Source organism: Petaurus breviceps, unplaced genomic scaffold (assembly GCF_028583685.1).
Source record: "Petaurus breviceps papuanus isolate PSGF00001 unplaced genomic scaffold, PetGlider_PUasm1.0 174, whole genome shotgun sequence".
Lineage (NCBI taxonomy): Eukaryota > Metazoa > Chordata > Mammalia > Diprotodontia > Petauridae > Petaurus > Petaurus breviceps.
Window position 1 is genome coordinate 30751580 of NW_027185761.1, and position 25866 is coordinate 30777445.

At 41.4% G+C, this 25866-nt stretch overlaps 1 protein-coding gene across 1 annotated transcript in view; it reads right to left on the reverse strand.

The window, feature by feature from the left end:
- Positions 1-25866, reverse strand: part of EDEM1 (ER degradation enhancing alpha-mannosidase like protein 1) — a 37235-nt gene that overhangs the window by 7975 nt on the left and 3394 nt on the right. The window contains exons 2-10 of the mRNA XM_069084054.1: positions 21696-21768; positions 17529-17632; positions 13355-13526; positions 11599-11782; positions 10367-10541; positions 8198-8318; positions 5372-5542; positions 1208-1281; positions 423-519 (exon numbers count right to left, since the gene is read on the reverse strand). Of these exons, the coding sequence (XP_068940155.1) occupies positions 423-519; positions 1208-1281; positions 5372-5542; positions 8198-8318; positions 10367-10541; positions 11599-11782; positions 13355-13526; positions 17529-17632; positions 21696-21768 (1171 nt within the window). The remainder of the gene's footprint in view (positions 1-422; positions 520-1207; positions 1282-5371; positions 5543-8197; positions 8319-10366; positions 10542-11598; positions 11783-13354; positions 13527-17528; positions 17633-21695; positions 21769-25866) is intronic.

Genomic DNA, 25866 nt, shown 5'->3' on the forward strand with positions numbered 1-25866 from the left:
TGTGTGTGTGTGTGTGTGTGTGTGTGTGTGTGTGTGTGTGTGTGTGTAAATCCTACCTGTGACTTAACCACTCACTAGCTGTGTGACCCTGGGCAAGTCTCAGTTTCCCTATCTGTAAAATGGGAATAATAACAATACCTTTTTCCCAGGGTTGCTGTGAAGATAAAATGTGGTACTATTTATAAAGCTTTCAGTGAAGCTTAAAGAACTACATAAATGTTAATTATTATTATGCTGTATGGGGGGAAGGGCAAAGAAGAGTTAGAGAACAGAAAATATCTGTATTTGGATTAATGGATGGCTGGAGTGTATAACCCCAACAAGTTTAAAGATGGGCCAGGAGCCAAATAAATGTTACAAACGCTGTTCCACGCTTTACTGACAATACCGTACTGAGTGAATCACTTGAATGCAATACATACCAGATACAAGTATTTACAGGTCTCACTCAGAAAGAAACTTTCCATGCGGTCCTCTTTTGATTTGTCTATGACATGATGTAATGTAGCATAACCACATCTGCAAAAGAATTGTACTTTTAATCATTCTCTCCACCTAACCAGTAAAATAAACTTCCTATATACGGTCTTCTAAGACACTAATAGCCAGACTCCATATAGACGACCACACGAGCTTAAATGCTCTCTATTCTGTTTTGAAAGGTCAGTAAACATCCTAATGGGCTGAACTAATGCCAATGGAATGTTCTGCAATACAGATAAGCCCCAGTTTCATATTTGGCCTCAATTCTTAACTGTAGTAACAAAAGACAATTTTAAGAATTTTTTAAAAGCCATCTAGAATTTGATTGAGGAACAGTAATTATGCTATAACTGGAAGCAGGTTGTAACTTGCAAAGTAGCTCCCAACAACAAGCTGATGCCATTGACTGCAATCTGAAAGTTTACAAACTAGAACTGGAGATTTCATACCAAGGAATCTCAGGTAAGGCAAGTACCTTTGAGGTCAACAAACTCATGTTAAAGAGAAAAAACTGAAGCTCAGACTTGTCCAAGATCACAAAACTGGTTGACTGTGGAACCTATATTAGAACCCAGGCCTCCCAACCCCTCATGCTGTGCTCTTTCAAAGACACTGCCAGTGTCCCCTTTTATTTCCAAATGCAATATAAAACAACATTTTACAGAACTTAAAACAGGGCCCCAAAATGTCCAACAAAGAAAAAGGAAGGAACTTTAAAACTGACTTGACTTTTGTATACTTTTCCAGGCTCTGAAGAATATCCATTCCTACATGGAGGTAAAAGGGATTCTTGGTTGCCTAAAAAGAACAAAAAATAAAAAATAAAAGGAACATAGTCCAGCAAAAGAAATAGAAAAATCATCTTAAAATATATATCAGAAAGCCTAGAGAAGTGAGCAGGGAGATACTAATGCTGATCACAGGAAGGTAGGCACAGAGTAAAATTAATGTTTTGGGTACCTCAGGAACATGGAAGAATTAGGAAAAACTCATTTTTTACATATCACCATAACCCACACCTATAGTCTGTTTTGCTTAAGTTTTCAACAGTCTCAGTACATCTTCTCCAGGCATATTGACTTCTGGTCTCTGGTGAGCACAAGGTCAGGGTCAAAGATAAAAACAAAACAGTGCTCAAACACTCACTCCTCACCAACATAGCAACATCAAGGGCTGGGCTTTCATTACCTTAAAGGCCAAACCCAGGTTCTACTTCTCTTTAAATAATTGGGAAAATAAGAAGCAGACAGAACAAACACTTTTTGCCTCCACCTCTGACCCAGGTCCCACCCCCAAAACAGTACACAATGAAGCTCTGTTGTCAACAGAAACCAGGCTTTGCTAGAACTCAGAATCACTGAATTTTGAAGTCAGGAGACCTTAAAGATCATCTCTTATCCTCAACATTTCCTCAGTAGTTTCCAGAAAAAAGCTTCTTGGCCATATCTGGTTGAGTGGTTTCACCAATAAATTACTATATTTATACAATTAATATAATACAATATAATATAAATAATACAATACAATATAAATATACTATATACATATAGTATATTTATATATATACAGGGAAAAAGCATCTATTTTTCTAGTTATTAAAGTTGCAAACCAAAGGTCCTACTAAATACAAACACAAGTCATTCAGTGTCAAATATAGTGCCTCTCCTGTCATTCAATCATAAACATGTAGAAGTTGCAGGTAAAGAATTTGAGAAATGCTGTTTTTTAAATGTCATGGATGTAAAGGACAATGATTTAAATTTTAAAAAGTTAACAGAAATAAGGAAAAAGAGAATGGAGAGAAAAGATCTAAAAGCTGAAAGGCAATAAAAATTACACAAAAGAAGAAAAAAAGGCCAATGCCAAGATCAGTTAAAAATTTCTACCTTTACTTTTTACTGATTATACATGTTATTTTTTTTTTTAATTAAAAAAAATTGGGGGAATGGTGTGGTTATCTTAAAAAATCAAGATTGCTTTTCTTTCTGTTAATAAGTTGATAACCCCAGGGGCAGCCAGGTGGCTCAGTGACTAAGAGCACCGGCCCCAGTGTCGGGATGACCTGGGGATCGAATCCCGGGCTCAGACACTTAGCACCCACCCAAAAACACCTGGTCATGTAACCTTGAGCAAGTTACTTAACCCCAATTGCTTTAAAAAATAAAAAAATAAGTTGATAACCCCAAACCAGGAGTGGGAAACCTGAGGCCTCAAGGCCACATGTGGTACTCTAGGTCCTCAAGTGTGGCCCTCTGACTGAATCCAAACTTGAGAAAACATAGCATTTTGTTAAGGGGATTTGTTCTGTAAAGTTTGGATTCAAAGGGCCACCCGTGGCCCTGAGGCTGCAGGTTTCCCACTCCTGTCCCAAACCATTACATCAATCCCTACCCTCTCCTCTTCTTTGGTTTCTCTCCCTCTTTCTTCCACCAAGGAAAAACAGCCACAGGTGCTGCTGGCTGGACTTGAACCAGCCACAGGCCCACTTTCTCCACTGCTTAGGAAGTAAGCTTTTAGAATGTGTATATCTTCAGGAAAATGCATACAAATATAATACACTGGATTAAAACTACAGTAGGAAGTAACATTTCATAATGAAGACTTACTCTTGGTGACAATGTAGTAACTTCCAAATAAACACTAGCATACTTCTGAAGAGTTATATGAGAGGATTTGTACAAAGAGAAGCATACGGGGCAGCCAGGTAGCACAGCGAGTAAGAGCACCGGCTCTAGTGTTGAGAAGACCTGGGGATCGAATCCCGGGCTCAGACACTTAGCACTCACCCAGAAACACCTGGCCGTGTAACCTTGAGCAAGTTACATATCCCCAATTGCTTAGGGGTGGCCAGCTAGCTCAGTGAGTAACAGCACCAACTCCAGTGTCAGGATGACCTGGGGATCGAATCCGGGCTCAGATACTTAGCACCACACCCAGAAATAACTGGCCGTGTAACCTTGAGCAAGTTACTTAACCCCAATTGTTTAAAAAAAAAAAAAAAGAGAGAGAAGCATACTAATGTGCTCTTGATGGAGCTCTGAATTAGTACAGCCATTTTGAAAAGTAATTTTAAATTATGCAAGCAAAGTGATTAAATGCCTTATGCCCTTTACCCCCAAAGATTTTACTATTAGGCACACTTCCCAAGGAGGTCATTGATAAAAAACAAAAGTTCTCACATACAACAAAATATTTATATCATCACTTTTTGTGGTAGCAAAGAATCAGAAACAAAGTACATGCCTGCCAACGGGATGTAACAGAATACGACTGTGCTGTAAGAAATGATAAATACAGAAACACAGAGAGACCTATACGAGGTGATGATGGGTGAAGTAAAAAGAAACAAGAAAATGTACACAATGACTACAATAATGCAATCATAAAACAATGCAAAACAAATGTTCTAAAGTCACAGACAAGGCTCAGCACCCAAAAGGAAAGGAAAAGACATCCTCCCTCATCATTCTGCAAATGTGGAATGACTTCGCCCAACACATAACAGCACAGGTGTGGGACATTTGCACAGGTTTTCATCTATTTTAAACGTACTGATTTTTCTTGCTGATTATTTTTTCTCTCTTCCTTGAAAAAAATGTTATATAAGATGGTTCTCTAAGAGAGAAGAGATTTAAAGGGGAAATTTAGGTGATGTTAAAACAAAAAAATTCAATAACTTTTCAATAAAAGAAAAAAAGATTTAAATGAAAACACTGAGCAGGAATCCTCTAAGATTCCTTCACAATCAAGGAAGCTAAAATGAGTTCTCGGTCTGAATACCTATCTCATGCTAGAACACAATAATGTGCATTTTTTTAATTTGCTCTACTACATAAATCAACAAATATTTGCTGAGGGTCAAATTTCCATGTTCAGTTCTTGGTGCTCTGCAACTATTTATAGGTATGTGTACATATAGAAAGACAGATAATAGATATACGCACATATACACATACATGGGTACACACATATACACACACATATCTGTAAATATATAACAAGTCTGAAGTTCTGTGAGAGGAACTCTTCTCCTCTACCCAGTTAAGCTTCAGAGAGCTACTTAAGACACATAAAAGTTAATTTGTCCAGGGTCAAAAAGTCTACATCTTGGGGTGGCCAGGTAGCACAGTGAGTAAGAGCACCGGCTCCAGTGTCAGGATGACCTGGGGATCGAATCCAGGCTCCAACACTTAGCACCCACCCAGAAACACCTGGTCATGTAACCTTGAGCAAGTTACTTAACCGCAATTGCTTATAAAAAATAAAAATTAAAAAAAAGTCTACATCTCAGGGGCTAGATCTTAACCTAGATCTTTCTGATTCCAAGTCCAGCACTCTGTACACTATAATACACTGTTCTTGTTTGTTCTCTCTCTCTCCCCCATATATATTTATATATATACACACACACACATATAAACATATATGTGTACATACACACACATACTATATAAACATACACACATATGCATATATAATCCTACAGTATGAAATATATATGCTCATATTATAAATATGTAAAATATTTATTTTTATATTTATTTATATGTAAAATATATAATTATACTATATATTTGTTATGATTTACTTACACTCACACACTCACACACACACACACACACACACACACACACACACACACACACTCTCTCTCACATTACATAACCCTGGACTTTATGCAAGTCACTTGACCTCTAATCAAGACAACACCACACAGACAGAGCAGTTGTAGACCTGCATTCATAGAAGGAGTTTCCTAAGCAAACAAAACCCCAGGCCAGACCATACATATTTAGGTCATATTTTTACATGCCTACTAGACAGACATACATGTGTGAACACCTATGCCCATGCATTTTTCTCCCTACTCTCAAATGAACCTGCATACCTGGTAAAGGAGATAGGTTGATTCCACCAGCTCTGGCCTCAGAGGGTAAAAGAGGACATCAGGGGCCTGTAGTTGCCAGTTGTATCGCTCCGGGAGGGCACCATAGCGCTTCCAGATGGCATAATAAAAGGCATGAAGGCAAATGGCATCCTCCACATCCCCTATTAATACCTGGAGAAAAGATTGAAAGGTAATTTGGTTGTCATTCCCCCACGGAGAAAGCTCTTCACTCCAATTCAACAGCAATGATTTTCTACTGTTTAAACTCTGCTGTAGCTTATCTACAAACGTGTTGCTGCCAACGATGAAGCTAGGCTGGACATCTGAGCAAACAGAACGATTTAGTCGATGCATCCCCATTTCCTTAAAGAGTTTCAAATAGAAAGACAAGGAAGTTTTCAGAGGTTCTATAAATGAACGGAGAAGCATCTCAATTGCCTGTTCCAGGAAGAATTCTAAACTTACTCCAGATTAGCCTGTGGAGTGCATTTTTGTGCTTATCTAAGGTCAGAGCACTGGCCGTTGCTGGAGGCGGTCATTTCAAACAATGAGAAGTCATACTGGGAAGCTTATTCTTCTGGACTAAGGAAGAACTAAGAAGCTATCTGGTTTCTCAGCTCAGTTCCTCTCTGATGACACATGGCTTTTCCACATCTGATTCTCCGAGCCTGTCTACACAAACTTGCCTCCACTCAAGCCTCCCTGGAAGCTCAGACTGGGGCACTCCAGGTACCAAGAGCTTCCAAAGAGTGTGTGAAAGACACTTTCCTTTGTGCTTCAAAGACAAACAGCAACAAATAGCACATCATCGACAAAGACTTGCCTCAGAAGTAGCAACAGAAGACTTCATCAAGGACCAACATGAATGGATAAAGAAGCAGGCTGGCCACATACCGCAAGTGAGGGACAACTGACTCATGACCCCTAACACTGAACTGGACAGTAGGAAAGAAACCTGAAGAAGGCTTCTAGCAAGCTGAATGGATCCTCTATGGAGGATCTACAGAAACACAGGGACAAGAACCTGAGGGGGTCCTAGAAACAGGCAAACCCCCACCAACAAGATCTTTTGTTATTGGTAACTAGACCTGTGATTTCATCTCTGGACAGAGCTTCCAGGGAGAAACTCCCTCCACCAATCAATGCAGATATGCCCTGGGTCTGAAACTGGAAGCTGGTGGTCCTCTGCAGCACTGACAGTTCAGCGAATTGTCCCAGGTGACAGAGACAGCGACAGCCTGCGTTGGGAGTGGGACTCAGCCTCAAGTCTCCCTGACACTTTGCACATTACAATGCACTAGGCCAGCTACAGGGGAGATTAGAGAGCCAGTACAAACTGACAAGGACAAGGGGGACTGTCTGCAAGTTCTGCCTCAGGCAGGCTGGCCACTGAACATGAAGGACCATAAAACAAAACCTACTTTAAAAGGAACTCACTGTTTTCAAGTAGAACAGGAACAAATATATGCCTGGCACACAGTAAATGCTTAATAAATGCTTGTTTAATTAACAAGTAGCATTAGAGTCACAGAATCTCAGGCACTGAAAGGAACCATAGACGCCAGACTGTCCATCCTACTGTCCAACAGAGGCCTCTGGGGCCTTCTCATCTCAGCTGACCACTAGCAGGGGCAGATAACTTAAAACCACCCTTATGGGGCAGCTACAGTGCTTCAATATATCTGCGCTGAACCTTCCTTTACCATTCAACCATCATTCATAGTGACTCTGCCTATAAGCCGAAGTACTCCAAATATATGAAGAGTGATCATGCCCTTGGGAATTGATTGTCCAGAGGTGAGCACTAAAAACTCTGTCTTCTGTGGAGACACTATTCAAGCTGGCACAGTCTCATGATGTTTACACACCCATGGCAATATGACTAAAGAGTTGGTAAATCAGATTATTCAGATCTCACCACCTTGTATATTCTGGAAATCTTCTCAGCACCCAAACACACTGAGGGCAATCTGGCAAATTAGATGAACAAAATTTTAAATGACGTCCAATTTCATCTCAGCCAAAACGGAACAGCCGGACCCAGGTCTCAACTCTTTAACTGCCTACTCTGTGAACTACCAACTACCCGCAGTAAATACTGCTTCTCCCATGTCCCAGTCCCGCTGCCAGAATTATAGAGCTATGGCGGGAAGAAGTCATGAGGACGGCATCAGGGCCAAGCAGTGCCCCAAATTTACTTCAGAGAGAAAGAGAAACTTTTGGTTTACCTACTTGGTGTTATCTATATTTATCCCTTTTCTACTGGTGCAACTCGTGATCTGGTGATATTTGAGAGAAAGCAATTCATAAAAAACATTTTTGAGCTCCCCCCACTCCAAGCTGCATCTGCAAAACATTAGCTCCCTGCTCCCTGGTCACTGTAAGGGCACTGTCTCCAATAAACTGAGGCCTGGGACAGACCTTGATTTAGAAAGGCCACTGCCAGTCACCTTGACTAATGTCTTGCCAATGGATTTCAAGTACTCTGGAGGAGATAGTGAGGTTGGTGACTTCAGTCCAATTCACTTGCAAGTCAAAAGATCACCCTTGTGATGTCACTGGTCCTCTTTGAGGAAGAAAGATGAAAAACAAAACAACAGCTTCCAAACTGACCTGCGCTTTGTTATTCCAGTTCTGACACATTCTTAGGCATGAGCTATTGGCTATAAAGGTCGCAAAAAAAGAAAAAAAAGGCCCTCAGCAGGACCTAGACAATTCTCCCAGGTCATTGTCCTGCTAAGGGCATCAAACCATAACAAGGAGCGTTCCCTCCTCCAGAAGGTGATGTTTTCCCTTCTTTTCTTAGAGAATTTAACATAAACCTACCTGCAAACCAGGGAAAAAAGCCTGCAGAGAATCAATCCAGGTATTCATCAGTTTGCCACTGAACATGTTCACATTCACATATAGTGGAGGGTCTCCTTCACCTTCGTTACAAGCTTCCCGGCTACAAATTAAACAAAGCGGAAAGTGATTTGATAGGCCCCACAATTTCTGAAGGGAATACAACGTTTAAGTTAACTCATCTACTATTTTCCTTCAAAAAACACACCCTTTTGAAAGTATAAGATATGACAATTTTGTTTCCACAGAAATTATATATAAAAACAGAAATTATATGAAAGCTGACTTGAAGCCATACTGATGGCTAATGTCAGAGACAAACACTGCTTGTAGAGAAGAATGGGGCAGGCTGGCACTTAAAAATCAGCATATCTAAGAAGATCTCTTCCTATATATCAAAAGGGACTGCCAGACCAGGTGTCAATCACAAAGACAGGCCTATTAAACCAGACTTGGTATTAGATAATGGGACTTTTATTATTAATATCCTGGGCCAGAATCTTCAAACTAAGGCTTTTGTCAAATCTATTAGCAATTGGAAAGAAACTTTTCTCATACTATCTGATGCAGACAATTGAGAAAGAAACTAAAATATTCTGCTTGGATTTCCTTTTATAAAGTATATAAGGATGAGAAGAGGTGGGAATTGAAATATGGAAATGAGAGGTAGTCAAGGGGTGGGATTTAATGAACCCTGAAATGCTAACCAATGGGATTCAAGGCACAAAATTCAAATATGGATAAATTATAAAAAGAACTATGTAATTAACTTAACTTGGAACTTGAGTCTTTTCACTAGAGGTAAAAGGTCAAGTTACCCATCAGATGTGAAATAAAAAAATCTTTTTTTTCCATGGTCAGGTAAAATTCTTGGTTATTTCTAACAATTGTAATCTTCGTTCCTGGCTATAATTACTTTCTCTAGAGAATGAAATTCAGTATAATGCAATCCAAATTGTATTTCACCCAAGGAGGCTTGGCCATTGAAGTTCATGTAAGGAAGATTCTCTTCTCTGGAGGCCTGGAGTTCTAGCTCTGGGTCTATCATTAAATAGTTGTATGACCTGGAGCCAGTCATGGCTTCTCTGAATCTCAGTTTCCTCATATCTAAAAATTCTAAAGTTAAAAGAGGACTTCCCATATGTACCTAATAAATGCTTACTGAATTGAATGTAATCATCCAGGCCCTATGGCATGGACCAAAATATATGCTCTGGGAGCTGTGTGGTGCACTAGACTGGAAGGCAGAAAACCCGGGCTGTGCTTCAGGTGCCTGAACAAATTAACTCTGTGACCCTGAGAAAGTCATTCCACATCTTTAGGCCTCTCAATCTCTTCATCTATAAAAAAGGAGGATGTGGATGATTCTATCACTAAGATCCCTTCCAACTCTGAAATGCTATGATCCTATGACTGTACAAGCAAAGTTCAAGTTTATTTCCATAAAAATTACCAATCCTAGTCTGTTATGGTATCATATCCTATCTCCAAATAGAGTAATTTAAGAGGGAGCTCCTACAATGCCAAAGATATACATTATGAGCCCAAGAAAACCTGAGCACCACACAGCAGATTGTGGAGTCAGCCGGGGGCCAGCCTGGAGAAGGGAAGGAAAAGGGAATAAACACTGAAATGGCACCTACTATGAGCAAAGAACTGTGCTAAGCACGTCACAAATACTGTAAGTCAGTTATGTCCTCCACAGCAATAACCTCCTGTCATGTTGAACCCACATAATAAATGAAAAGTGATTGTCTGGTACAGAAAGAAAAAATGTGGCAGATCACCCAGGTAAGTGATGAGAACTACCTGGACTTATCTTCAGCAGCACAGAAGGAAGAAGACCAAAAAAGGGCGTCAAGTGCAGAAATGAAAGGAGGAGAAAGGGAAAGAGGAAGGAAAGGGGGAAAGGTGAGGGGGAAAGGACATGGAAAGGGAAACGGCAAAGGAAAGAGGAAAAGGAAGGGGAAGAGGAAGGAAAGGGGGAAAGGAAGGGGAAGAGGCTGGGCAAGAAGAAAGAGAAACACAAGGGGAAGGAGCTGGACAAGGGGAGAAAGGAAGGAAAACAGCGTGAGAACTGCCGGGCAATTTCACAGCACCTCTCATTCGTTTCTGCAATGGCCAAAAGAACCGAGCATTAGAAACACTTACCCTCTTCTTAAATAGTTCTGAATGCTCCGATAGGCAGCATTAAACATCTTCAGGTCATCATCTTCTCCAAACAGAATGTAAGATTTCAAGAGGTATTCATAGAAGGAATCCAGCCCAGCACCGAGGCCACTCTGCTTTCCAACCCAGTGGCCTGTTTGGATATTCACAACATTCCCTGAAAAAAATACACAACATGAAACATTTACAGGTTCCATCCTCCAACTCTTCTGCCTCTCAGCCACACACTGTCATCTGACCTATCAGGGGTAACCCCAACTTGTAACCAGTGAGAGAAGGAGGGAAACCTTGGTTGTTACATTTTAATTCAGCATCATGTCACAGACAATGAGCACTAAATGGGAGTAAAAGGACCTAGGTTTAAAATCTAGCTCCGTGACTTGTGTGACTTTGGCAAGTCACAACCTCTCTGGACCTCAGTTTCTTCATCTATAAAATGAAAGACTCAGACCAGATGAATCTGAAGTCCGTTACAATTTTAAACTTAAATCCGAAGTCTCCTATGAGTTACAGACCTAATCCTCAACTCTTTGGAGCAAAAGGTACCAAATTACGTGTCACATCAGGTTATCCCAATACAGATGATGTAACTACAATTGGGGGAAAGGGACAATCATGAAGCCCAAGATGTGACTAAATTTTCTTTCCAATGATTAACTGTGGTTTACAAGTATCCAGGTCAAGGATGACAAATGTTTTACAATACAAAGCATAACACTAGCAACAAAACCCATTTCAAAACTCCATCTTGATCTCTTAAAACTACAAAAGACACACAAACACACACACACAGACACACACACTCTCACACCCTTCAGATTTAATTCAGTCTAGTACTTGAGGTTTGGGTTTTTCCCCACAGGGAGACACCCTTGCCACTGCCAGTATATGTTTAAAACCTAATTCTGGACATGTAGAAAATTCCCTCTGAGGCACTTCTTTTTATAGTGTCCTTATTTATGAGTCATTATGATTTATTTTTTAAAAGGAATGTGCTCAGAGAGATGTCACTTCAGAAGAGAGTCTTGACAGATCTCTCAGCCATGCTCAAGGCAAAAGTTCAAGGGGAAAGGAACCAAAGGGGAATCCAGATGGATCCTTACTCCTGATATTCCAATGGTCTAAGGAGAAGGTACAGAGAGAAAAGGGAAGTGAGCAGCACAGAGAATGGGAAAGTCAAAGGCAGAAGAGGAAAGGAAGAGAAGTCAGTGCACCTAGAAGCCCGGTGTCATTGCTGCGCAGATTCCAAAGGGCCTTCACTGCTCGCCTGGCCACCCACTCAAATGTCGAGTCCCCCAGCAACCGGCTAAGAATCCCAAACTCCACCAGCAAGGAGCCAGCGCCAGCAGTGCATGTCTCATTATTGCTGTTAGTGGGGACACCGCTCTTGAGGTTCACCTGGAGACAGAATAGCACAGGGGCTCAGTGGGCAAGGCCACTCACAAGACTGTGAAGAGTGCAACAGAAAATTACTAGAAGGCCCTGATCAGCTAGTGATCCTGCAATCCCCCTGCATGGCCTCCTGGAACAGCAATCTCTGCATACCAAGCAACTCTCAGCAAGATCAGTGCCCACACTGTGATATTACATTAATAAGAAACCTTGAAGCTCTTGTCCCTTATGGGATTACTTGCCCCTGACACCCACTTACATCCTCTATCTGGTTCTGGTAAATCTACCTTATTTTGCATAAAGGAATATTCCTGGACTGGGGCTTGGCTATTCTCAGCCCTACTGGAAAGCACCCTCTTTGCAGGTGGTTCAGCCACTTCTAGCCAGAACAGGCATAGGACCCCTGGTGATCATGGGTATTGCCAGAGAAGGGGAAGGTTTGGTATCACACATGACTGTACCCCTTGTAATTTTGGCTATTTCTGTCCTTGCAGCTTATTTCCTTGAGGCCTCTGGCTGTATCCAGACTCTAGCCATGGGTCCCCTTCCTCTTCCCCTGATGTCACCCTGTTAACAAATCATTTGCTGAAGCATTAGCCTAGCAGGTCAAGTTTTCATTTAACAGAAATCCTGAACCCCTCCAGACTATTCCAGGAACACTTGCCTACAGCCCTGGGTCAAATGAGTGTGATTGTCACTAGGAGTATGTACAAATTACAATCAACATTTATGTGACCAGGGAGAAGTCCCAAAAAGGAAGCTAATGAGAACTCCAGACCTCTACATCGTTAACAAGAGGCTAGGGTAATCATTACAGGGCCACCTGCTAAACTACCTCACTGCAGCCCTGGTAGATTTCCATAGCCACAGCGACTCTAAGCACTGGGGTCCAGGACAAAGAGGAGTTAGTTATAAAATCACCAAGAATTTACAGGGTGTTATTGCAATGCTTTAAACTCACTCCCATTGACATTCAACAACACTTTATTTCATCATCAGCCAGGCTCTAGGCTCTGGCAGTTCTCCTCGCTGCCCCAGGGCCTGATTCACCCCCCAGAGGAAGCAGCTCACAGCTACAATGATACAAGGATAGTTCTCCTATTTAATAAAGCAGAGAGGCAATATCTGAAAGAAACTACCCTTAAGGTCTTAGTTTCTGTATCTATAAAGGGAAGAAATCAGACCAGATGGTCTCTAATTTCAGTTTTAAATCTATGATCTTTTGAACTCACTCAGCAACCTTTACCTAGAATCTTGTACATGCTAAGTATGCTGAGAGGGTCTAGTCTAGAACAGTAAGAGACTGAAATCAAGATCCCTGCCCCAGGAAACCTATTATCTAGTCAAAGATACCGTCACCTGAAATGACAAAGGGACATCCAAAAGGCAATGCAGGCAAACTCAAACTGTAGCATTTGGAAGGAAAAATCTCCCAGAACTATCCCATTCCCTTACTATGCTCTCCAGCTCCACCACCCCCCCCCCAACCAAGGAATAAAAAAAAGGTTTTCAAAGAGTAGGAAGAATGTTACATTACATAGAAAATCTGAAGACAACAGTGCAAAGGGGTTCACCTACCCGAGGATAGGGAATTCCAGTTTTTGTATTCTCAAAGGCAGGGAGCAATCTCAATGCCAGATCCCGAGCCATATGCAACAATTCATTATCATAATCCTTAATTGTCATGTCACCAAAGGGCTGTTTCGAGTCAGTTATTATTCTATGGGCAGAAAGGAGACTTCCAAGGACCCTATTGTGAATAAGAAAAAAAGCAAAGACACTCTCACATTATACATGCAAATATACTTATAACCCAAAGGAACTAGGCCTCAGCTTCATTATCTGTAAAATAAAGTAGTTAGACTAGATGATGCCTACATCCCCATGGTAAAATCAGCATGGCAGAGGGCTGTATTTTTATAGAACAGGTGCAGGGTATGACCTAGAGTCAGAGGTATACACCTGGTCACCACCTCTGGAGAGCCATTTCGGTGCTAATGAGACACAACGCACTCTTGCTGGTCTGTGTGACTCAAGTGGAGAAGAGCTGTTTCATGGGTAGACCACTACAAAGGATAATCCTGATCATTTACACAAATGACACTGACCTACCTTAGGGGTTCCAATTATTCCCAGGACCAAACAACAAGCATTTAAGTGACCACACTCCAGGCACAGTGCTAGGTACTAGAATTACAAATATAATGAAACAATCCCTGCTTACAAGGAGCTTACAATCTAACAGGGGAGACAACAAACATATACATAAGTATATGCAGAATAAATAGAAACAATCACAAAGTAGCTAGATGATGGGGAAGGGGTATCAAGAAAGGCTTCACATAGAAGGTTGTGCTTGAGCTGAGTCTTGAAGGAAGAAAAAGATTATACAGGGCAGAAGTGAGGGGGAGGGCATCCTAGGCATGGAACGCAGTACAGGGCTAGGCAATGGAATACTGAATATAAGGAACAGGTCAGTTTGGCTGGAGCAGGGAAAAGGAAATAATGTCTAATGAAGCTGGAAACAGGCTACAGTCAGGTTGGGAAGAGCTTTAAAAGTCAAAAAGAGTAATTTATATTTAACCTGGGGGTACAATGGAGCCACTGGAATAGAGAGAATAAGGGGGTACCATGGCTAGATCTGGGCAGCCAGGCAAAAGACAGGCGGGCAAAACAGCATGGGGGTACTTGAGGCAAGAAAACCAATCAGACAGCTACTGCCACAACATAAATGAGTCATGATGAGGGCCTGAACTGAGGTGGCTACTGTGTGAGCAGAAAGATGGGATCAGAGGGGAGAGGCTCGTAAAGGCAGAAATGGCAAGATCTGATAACTGTCTATGTGGAAAAGTGAAAAATCAAGGATAATGCTAAGGTTAGAAACCTAGAAGACTTAAAGGATGGTGGTGTCCTTGAACAGAAACAGGGAAGTTTGGAAAAGGTGATGGTTTAGGAGAAAAGTTCATGAGTTAGTTCTGAACATGTTGAATTTAAGATGTCTTTGGGACATCCAGTTTGAAATGTCCATCTGGCAATTACTGATGAAGGCCTGAAGCTCAGGGGAGAGACTGAAGTTGCATCTATTTATCTATGAGTCAGTTACATAGAGAAGACAGTCAAACTCATGGGAGCTGATGCTGTTATGATGTGAGAAAATAGAAGGGCAGGAGAAGAGAAGAGAGTTTAGGAAAGACCTTGGCGTACACAAAGAAGGGGCAAGATACAGAAGAAAAATCAGCAAGAGACAAAGAAGAAATCATATGGGTAGAAAAAGAACCAGGAGTGAATAGTGTGATAAAATTCTGAAGAGATGGTATTCAGAAGAGGGTTTGTCAGCACTGTCAAATGTAGCACACAGGTCAAGAAGGATGCAGACTTAGAAAAAGAAAGCCAGGTTACAAAGGGCTATTGAGAAGTGAGAGAAGTGGAGGCCATGAACATAGCTTTCTTCCTAGGAGTGTGATCACGAAAAGGAGGAAAGATGCAGAACAGTGACTTAAGGGGATAGTTAAGGTTTTTAAGGACTAGTGAAGGTGGGGGAAGACTTGGGGAGGTTTGAAGGTCATAAAGAAGGACAGAAGTTGAAGACACGATTAGAGAAAGGGGATGATTAACTCACAGGTGGGGAGAGGAGTAGAAGAAAGGTCAGAGTAGGCACCAGGAGAAGCAAAGAGAAGGCCTGGAATAACTTGAAGGGAGTGAGACAGGAAATCATTTGGGAAGAATAAAAGGATTGCCTTGCTGGAGTGAGAGCTCAGAGGAAGCTGGGTCACATCAATAATAGGCACCCAAGTCTGCAGAGGTGTGCAATTTCCTCTAGCTCTGTTCACCAGCACAACAGAAATAGGAGCAGAGGAGGTGAATAGTGGGGGTCACTCAGGGCCGGGATGTGGCAAGGGCCAAGCAGTAACAGGACAAAAGATCAATGAGACGAGGGGCAGAGAGACTTGGGAGCTGATGACAAGACTGTGGGGCAGAAAAGGTTAACTACAAGATTGAGAACTGGGGCAGGGGGAGAGGGGAAGAGAAGGAAGGAAAGTAAAGTCAAAGCAGGGGGAGTGACCTGATGAAACAACAGGGAGAAGAGAGACTGAGGGCCCAAGGAAAGAGAAAAGGACAGCTGCAGTCAGAGAGGAATGGAGGAGCTTATGATGAAGGAAGTGAAGGACATTCTGGGCAAGGCTGAGATCCAAGGTATGACCATCCACAAGGGTGGCTGAAGTGAAAGATATGAGATTAAAGACATGGACAAGGACTGTGGGATTAAAAAGGTCATGGGAGATCAGGAGATTTAGTGAGTCTGAGGGAGCATCAAAACAAATGCCAAAATTCCCCAATAAATGGGAAGAAATAGTAGAGGGTAACACTCAATCTTTTTTATTTGCTTTTTTTTTCTGGAGGGGGGAAAGCAGGGCAATTGGGGTTAAGTGACTTGCCCAAGGTGACACGGCTAGTAAGTGTGGCAAGTGTCTGAGGCCAGATTTAAACTCAGGTCCTCCTCATTCCAGGACTGGTGCTCTATTCACTGCACCACCTAGCCACCCCTCTCAATCTTTTTTATTAAAATACTCCTAGTATGAGCAATAAACTTTATCTTCCTTGAAGCACTAACACATTTCCTCAAAAATTAAAGTCCTTCTCTTTAGGAAGAGTTAGATATCCATGAAAACCAGAACTACATGGTCAACCGCCATCACCCAGGGTCCGCCTAGGGAGCCTGGTCTGGTTAACAAGCAGTCAGGACCCTCTTTACCTCTGGGGCGGAGCAGTCATAAAAAGGGGAGGGGAAAAATCAAAAAGTGACTTCTGAGCAGATAGGTATTTTCTAAGTTAACTGGCATACATCTGTTAGCCCAGTGATTTCTCAGAATGGGTTTTCCTATGACAAAAATAAAAAGGGTACTTTAACTTAAAAAATAACGTGGCATGCAGTACTACGTATAAGGAAAAGCAGGTCCACAGTCTGTGGTGCTTCTTAAAAATAATGAAGGCAATGCACAGTCAGAGAGGCTCCCCTGCTCTCAGGCTTGCAAAGGCTTGGGCCCAAAAGGCCAAAGGCTGGAGGCCAGTCTGAGTTCTGTGGCAGCAATAGATGTATCACTTTGCTTCTGTTGAAACTCAATGTCCTTAACTGTGAAATGGGGATTTTAATACTTGTCTACTAGCCAGAGCTATCATACAGAAATACCTTTGTAAGTCTTAAAGCAACAGAAAAATGAATTGTCATGAAAGGAAAACAAGACTGGTCATCAAGGGAAACAATCTAAATCTGGCAATTCTAGAATGAAATAAACATATTTTTGTAAAAGAGCAAACAAAAGACATTCTTCTTCTTATCCCATATTTAGCTAGTTTGAAACTTTTTGCTTACCATTTGTAAGTTATGTGACCTTTTGGTCACTTCAAAATGAGGCAGATAGATGAACAGTGGTTACAGCACTGGGCCTGAAGTCAGAAAGTCTTAAGTTCAAATCCAGCCTCAGACACTGTGTGACCTTGGGCAAGTTTGCCTCAGTTTCCCCAACTTTAAAAGGGGAATAATAATAGTATCTACTTCCCAGGGTTGCTGTGAGGATCCACTGAGATAATATTTGCAAAAGGGCTTAGCACAATGCCTGGCACACAGTAGTTAACTCTATAAACGCTTGTTTCCTGCCCCTTCCCTTCCCATCCATTCCCCACTTCACAACTGGGGGCACCTTTCATTCTACACACAAAAAAATTTTCCTCAATCAATCTTGTTTATGATTACCTGATTGTAGCCTCAAAGACTTGGACTGTGGAGTCTTTGTCAAATGAAACTGTGTTGATCACTAATTTCACTGCTTTCTGGAACTCTGATGAATTTCCCATTATCTTGAAAGAGGAACATAAAACATTAAATTGAAATGGAGGCTGCAGATGTTTTAGACAGTTGGACTGCACCCACATAAGCATCTGGATGTGGTGTTGCAGTCCACCCAGGCAAAAACAAGCCAAGAACTGCAAAGGTCCCATTTATGTAATGTGTCCTATCAAAAAGCAACTTCATCCTCTTGGGTTTGGAACCCAAGTTCTTTTTCCAAAAGACAAAAGGACAAAATTACTCTCCCTTCCCCCTAACCCATTCCCTCCTACTCAAGATCAATCCCATCAAAAATGCCTGGCAAATTGAGTCTACAAACAAAACAAAAAACTTACTATCTTGCTCATTTCTCCATAAATAAAGTTATAAAGAATGTCTACAGGATGCCAAATATGTAGCTTGTGATTTTAGAGATAAATCATCTCAAAGAAGAGGTGAAATTTTTAAAAACTTTTTTTCTAGACATACAGACATCATGAGGAACAGTCAGTTTGGTGTTTTACATTGTTGGGGTTTTTTTGTTTGGTTGGCTGGTTGGGTTTTTTGCACACCCATCACAATACCGAACTCCTTTTCTTAAAGATTCATCTACAGCAGTCATTTCATGACATAGGTCAGGGGTCTAAAAGTCTACAGACATTCTTTTCACCTCTGGAAGCTGGGGGTATGGTCGGCAGAGGGCGTGGGTTAACGTGGAACGAGTCACGCAGCCTTTTTCAGTTTCCTCATCTGTAAGATGTGGACAGCAAGACTCGTGCTGCCCATCCCGCAGGGTTATGATGAGGTAAGTGCTTGGTGAATGGTGAAGCCCACAGGGCTGCAAACGTCAAATAGGTGAGTTGCTGCTGCTGCTGCTGTTATGATTGTTGTTTTGCATTACTGTCTACCTGCAATTCAAGACAACCACCTTCTCCTCCAGGAACTTTTCCACCTCTTCCTTTAATCCAAGCAAATAATAAAAACAAACTATTCTTTTCTCAGTTTTCAGCTATTCTTTTCTAGGTTTTGTTCCTGTAATGGTGTTAAAGTCAAATAGAAACGAATCTCTACAGAAGGACAGTGACTAAGAAAACCACAAATTAACATTATCTTGGTATTTGCATTTGTTTTGTTACACATTTTCTACTTGCTCTTTAATCAGGTTCAGGCTGCACTCAGACCTGGAAGGAGCTCAGTTTGACACCCCTCCTTTAAATAACCTTAGTGATCATCTATCTTAATCTTATTTTACAGATGAGAAAGTTGACCCCCCCCAAAAAAAAGGGAAGTGACTTGTCCAAGGTCACATCACTAGTAAGTGAACACAGGCCTCCTGCTTCCCAGTCCCATGCACTTTTCACGTTAAAATCAAAGAGAAATCATCTTTAATTATCCATGCCACTGCTTTGGTTCATTGTTCCAGAAAACCAAGAGTTATCTAGAGGGGCAGCCAGGTAGCACAGCAAGTAAGAACACTGGCTCCAATGTCAGAATGACCTGGAGATCGAATCCCAGGCTCAGACACTTGGCACCCACCCAGAAACACCTGGCCATGTGACCTTGAGCAAGTTACTTGGTCCCAATTGCTTAGGGGCAGCCAGCTGGCTCAGCAAGTAAGAGCACCAGCTGCAGTGTGGATGACCTGGGGATCAAATCCAGGCTCAGATACTTAGCACCACACCCAGAAATAACTGGTGTAAACTTGAGCAAGTTACTTAACCCCGATTGCTTAAAAAAAAAGTTATCTAGAACACAGCTGGAATCAGAACCCAGGCCTCCAACTTCCCAGTGCTTCATTCTTTTCCTCTCTTTAAGGACTGTGTAGCACACTGAATGTTGCAGCAGTGTCTAGAGACCTCCCCCCATAACTCATTTGTGGAGTTCCTATGACATAATGGTTAAAGACTATTTAACACACTATAGATAAGGATCACTTCAACAGCGAAACTGCACCTACAAAACAAGTATTATTTTAAACATTTAAAGTCCCAATCTTTTACAAATAAAGCCACCTGGAGAAGAGTTATTTTTTTTTTAAGGGATAACCTTTGTAAGTAAATGCAGATGGCCAGAGAATGAAGAATCTTAACACAAGGTGTCAAACTCAGAATTGCTCATCTGGATGAGTCATCATCCCAAGGGAGGGTCTGAGTGGCACCTCCCCTGAAATCACTTTTCAGATAGCTGAAATCATATGAAAATGAAGGCCAAGGGAAGTCACAAGGGACCAAAAACAAGTAACCTCTGGGTGGGTATTGTTGGGGAAAGAAGAGGTTCAGTAAGTGCTTTTGAAACGTATCACTTTTAAAAGTGCATTTCCGTTGCCCTCCCCCTCCATAATAACAACATTCACATAATAATAACTAGCATTTATAAAGCACCTACTGTGTTGCCAGGCACCAATACATTCTTATCAGACCCTCAGAGCAGCCCCAGAAGACAGGTGCTACTATCACCCCTATTTTACAGACAGGGAAACAGGACAAAAAAATGTTAAGTGACTTGCCCAGGATGACACAGGCAGTAGGTGTCTAAGGTGGGTTTCAAACTCAGGTCTTCCTGACTCCAGGCCCTGTACTCTATCCACTACATTACCTAAATGCCTTATTTAACCAATTCTCTATGGCTAGGAGGACAAGGAATACTTCCTGAGTTCAAATCTGGCCTCAGACACTTACTAGCTAGGCTGTGTGACCCTGGGCAAGTCACTTAACCCTGTCTGCCTCATCTGGAAAATGATCTGGAGAAGGAGATGGGAAACCATTCCAGTATCTGCCAAGAAAACCCCAAATGGAGTCATGGAGAATCAGACAGGACTAAAACAATTCAACAACAACATAATTATCTCATTTAATCCTCACAATAAACCTATTGGGTAAGTTCTAAAAGGTATCACCCTTAATGTCTTTTTTTAATAAAACTGAGATTCAGAAAGGCTAATGGAGCTGCTTTTTGCTCTTGGTCACACAGAGGTATACTTTAACTGTCTCATACTCAAAGTTCTCCTGATTCTCACCGTCAAGTTGCCCTTTCCAACCATCAACCTCTCAGGTGTCAGCAGTAACTGAGTGCGCACAAGCGCACTCTGTGTGTGTGTGTGTGTGTGTGTGTGTGTGTGTGTTGTTGGAAGGGAAGGCAGCAAGCTCTGGATAATGAATGGCTCAGGGTCAAAGTTAACTTTAAAAGACAGGAAACTGAAATTGTCAGGGGTACACTGGTGCAGTAAAGGGTGATGAACAGGAGTAGAGGAGGAAAAGAGCTGGGGGCATGCGGGAGGGCTAGGCTAGAGAGACCAAATGATTCAACAAAAAGCTTCTGAGCTCTCCCTATCTCTCCCACCTGGCTGGATATTGGACAACTTTCTCCCAAGCTTACTCAGCCCCAACAGCTTCTAACACCACCCCTGAGGCCTAGGAGTAAATGAGTTTAAACTGAGACTAGATCAAAGGAAGAACTTTCTGATCCTAAGTGATAACAGAACAGAAAACAGCACTTTGGCTTTCTAATGGCAAATCATTCTTGGAAATCATGTCAGAAGGCAATCCAGCTTCAGAAAATGGGCTGAGAAGGTGGGAAATCCTGTTTCGACTTTCCCCTATTAAAACATCACTGCTGATACCACTATAAAAGGTAAATCCTGGCTGGATGGAGATCCCATCAGTCTCAGATACCATCCTTCCCAAACTCAGGATCATATGATTTCTCCACTTCTCTGTTAACAAGGACTAGTTCCTCGAATAATTTTGTAGACTAGAAGGAAAGTCTTTCCTTAGCGCTTTCTTATCAAAGCACAACAGAGGCAAGCTAAGAGAAAAGGTCCTCCCTCAAAACCTAATCTATCTAATTTTTAGCATATTCCCATATTCTCCTCCCCTCTAAAAAACTGGTTATTTATTTTCTCATTTTCTCAGCTCCCAAAGAGAACAACAATCTGAATGCATTGTCTAACAACACTGCTACCTTGTGTAGCTGTCACCCTGGCTATTTTCTTCTTATGCATAAGACATCCTTTGGGAAGAAATAACAAAGGTACTATTGAAAACTCACACCTTAATTTAGAAATTTTTTTTTTGAGTAGTTAAATTAGCCACTTACTGCAAGGGTATCCAAGGCATCAACCAGGGTTAACGAATAGTTTCCTAGAACATCATTTATGTTCAGATTCGAACTGAAATAGAAATAAAATTGAAGGTTATAAGAGTTGAGAATACTACCTTACATTCATATAGGAATTTACACCCAAGATACAAGACATTTTCACAGATTATTTCACTGGATAAGCACAACAACCCAGTAAGGCCAATGGTGAAAGTACTATTGCCCCCTTTTTACCAAATAAAGAAACTAAGGCTCAAAATATTTAACTGACTTGCCCAAGAATACAAAGCTGGAAAGCAGCAAGACTCCAAATCCAGGCTTCTGACAAAAAAAAAAAATGTTTTGTTTTGTTTTCCAGCTGGTCCATCCTGCATCAAGTTAAACTAGGTACTTCAAAACAAAAAACAAACTACAGGTTTCTTCTCGACAGAGTACAGGCTAAGTTCACAGTACCAAATATTTCTAAGATGATAGTGTCAACTGCAGTGGTACTCACAGTTAATCAACCCTGAAGTTATATTTGAAGGCTGGGGGAAAGAACACCAGAGAGCAAGTCAAGGGGCTAGCAATCTTGTAGTTCCAGGTCTGTCACTATCCCTCTTTGTGAAATGGACTAATCATTGGGCCTCAGTTTCCTTATCTGTAAAAAAATGACTAGGTCTCCTAGGTCTCCTCTACTTCTAAAATCCTACGATTCATCATCACTATATATCGATTATATTCTCTAGACTAGTATTAATATTCAAATCAGAAAATTCCATGTCTCTAGCTAGTTACATATGAAAGGAGCATGTGTTGATCACTGTGATTTGGGTCACAATTCCAATTTTATTTCTGGCACGAACAAAACATAATCTCACTGCTGTTTCATCCAGAGTGACACCATCATTCTTTTGTGAAGATTTTTTTCAAATATTGGAATAAATTTCAAATATTCCAATCTCTAAGTAGAGATAAGGGCAGTAGGCTGTTGCTGGAGTCCCCACCTAAGTGGGTAAGGGTATAAGGCTTAATGAACATTTGCTAATGACAGTAAAGACTATCTAGTCCCTCTGGTTTCCCCTCATCCCCCTTTTCTATTTGCTTGTTTCTGGATACTGCTGGAGAACAGGAGACCTAATCTACTTTACCCCCATCCACTTATGGAGACTGTAGACTATAATCCATTCACTTTGTTATTACTCTCTGCTCTTCTTGTCCACATCATCCCAAAAATCTTCCATTAAAAATTTACCACTCAGCACACTGAATGCCTTCCTCTAAGCTTTTCACCAACCCGTGGGAACCAACAGAGCCTCAAGCTGTTCAGCTGTTATCCCTGCATCTCACTAAATTATGTCTAACCATCATAGGATGCCCTGATAAGTCAAAAGGTCACTAAAGTCCTCCTTTGGTGCCCCATTAGGGTACAGGGGTGGGGAACTCTCAGCCTCAAGGCCATGTGTGGCCCTCTAGCTCCTTAATCATACTTCTTTGGATTTGTTCTGTGAAGTCTGGATTCAGTCAGAGGACCGCACTTGAGGGACTAGAGGGTCACATATGGTCCTGAGGCCACAGTTTCCCTATGCCTGGGTAGGAACTGATCCTAGGTTCTAAAAAGTAATGACAGCAGAGCACAAAGTCTGGTTATGCGACTTGCCTAATGTCACACAGATAGTAAATAATAGCAAGGATTCAAATTGAGGTTTTCTGACTCCAAGTTCAACACTTCATTATATCAAAGATCAAGTGAAAAAAAGCTGGTAGTCTTGGCATACCACAAGCATGTGACAAGTCAAGAACTTACTGCAGCAGCCACAGTCTCAGGCTGCATCTGTGAGGCCCAAGTCAAGGAACAAATCCCTCCCTTGGGCTGAAGATAAAGAGCAAGGCTCAGGGTTATGGGAGAGACAGTGGGAGTTGGCTCGGAGGGTCTGTGATATCAGAACAGAACGCATTCACTTGGCGGTGCTCAGCATGAGGAAAGCACCAATGCCCCCGGCTGTCCTTTACCCCGATCAGGCCACATCTAAAATACCATGTCCAGGTCTGAGAGAGAGGCAATCAGAATGGTCAGAAACCATTTTCATCAGAGAATAAGTTGAAGGAAAAGAAAGTGTTTAGACTGAGAAAAAGAACTCTCGGAGTTTTGTCCTGAAAGAGCTTTGTCTTGAAATATTTAAAGGGCTGCTATGTGGAAGTGGAGGAATAGACTTGTGAGAGTTATGAGAATGCAGATTCTGGAACAATCAACAGACCGGTGATTCTATGGGAGGAGGGGGCAGATCACAGACCTTCTGGCTTAGGTGAGGCTTTTCCTGTCTGTTTTAGGTCTTCAGTCATGTGTCTGGTTTGCTTCATGAGATAGTAAACACTTTAAAGGGCAAGAACCTGATTATCTTGCTGCACAGACTCTCAACGACACCTGCAGGAAGTACATGGCTTCCATTGATGTTATTAACTGACTAAACTATCAGAATTTAGAACTGGGTCTGCTACTTAATTACAGTGTATAAATTTTTATAGCATTCAAATTTGTTTCAATTTTTAATGGTGCTCTTTTGTGTCTTTGTATCTCCAGTGTTTAGTACAGTGCCTGCAAATAGTAACTTAGGGTCATTTAATTTTTATTTATTTCTCTGTGTGTGACACACACACACACACACACACATATAACAATATACATATACACATATAATAATTTAATAAATGTTTACTGACTTGAAAAATAGAGAAAAATCTTTTGTTTCTAATTGAAAAATTATTTTGAATAATTTGTCATCTTAATTAACAAATAGATCCTCAGGCTCTAGAGTCATGCAGGGGAGGGTTAAAGGTCCACCAGTAACATATACTGGCCCCATGTCCCTTGGCCAGTCACTTAACCTCTGGGTGCCCTAGGCAACACCCCAAAACAAGAAACTGTAGAAAACATACCAATCTGCTAAAAGAATTCCCTAGGCATAGGAGCTTCCAAGGCTGATGAAAACAGCTTCAGTCCAAAACCAACAAAAAAAATCAACCAGCAAAACTGAGGGTTTTCAATGTTAGATGTTTGACACAAAGCATTAGAGGCAGGGGCTTGGACAAATATGGGCATGTTAGAAATAGTCTCCTGGTCTCAAGTAGTTGTAAGAAAGGAGACAAAACAATAATGAATCCATTGAAGAATATAAGGAAATAACAATTAATTGTTAAAATACCTGGTCCTTACTGAAGTTTTAAGAACTCAGAGGAAAGGAGACTCATTAGGAGCAGTTAGGGAGAGGCAGCAGGGAAAAACTAAGAGCGCTTGGTAAGTGTACAGGAGTGGGGAAGACATCCCCAGGCAAGGAAACCATCCTAAGGAGGGCAGGGCTCTGAGTGTAACGGGACTCTCATCTCTCCTAAGACCTGAAAAAGAATCCCCCTTTTGCCTCAGCTTGAAGACCTCATGTCTCCTGAGGCAGTCCTTTTCATTTCTGAACAGCTCTCATTGTTAGGGAATATTTCATTACATTAAACAGAAACCTGTTTTTCCTATGTATTTTTCACCTACAGTTCCTAATTCTGCCCTTTGAAGGCAAGCAGAACAAATGTAATCTCTCTTCAAATACTTTGAAGAAAACAATCATGGTCCTTTAAAAAATAGCCCTATGAGGAGAGAGGAGACAGAAGGGAGCATAATTCGTAAAATATGATGATCACTAATGAAATTCCAAATAAATATCTGCATAATTTACACTAGACTACAACAAAGTGTCAGAAGCACTACTTCTGTACCCAACACAAACAGAAGCACAGAAACAAATACTCAGTGCTCAATTTTTTTTCCATCTTTGCATCCCCAGTACCTGACATGGCACTTGAATGCATGCATTAAGGATCCATGATTCATGAGTTGTGGGTACCATCTCCACTTGATGGATAATCACTCCTGGAAAGAGCACTGGTACTGGTTCAAATCCTGCTTCCAACACCTAATACCCCAGTGACCTTGGGTCACCTGATCTCCCTGGATCTCAGCCTCCTCAACTGAAAAATGAAGAGGCTGGATTAGACACTTCAGAGGTCCCTTCCAGTTCAAAACAACAATCCAATAATCCTATAACTTAGACTTCAGGAGTTGATAGAGGCTGAAAATTCTCTGTGGCCAAACCAGTAAAGAGCCTGCAACTGATAGGAATATCAGCCAGCCTTTCCAGCGTGG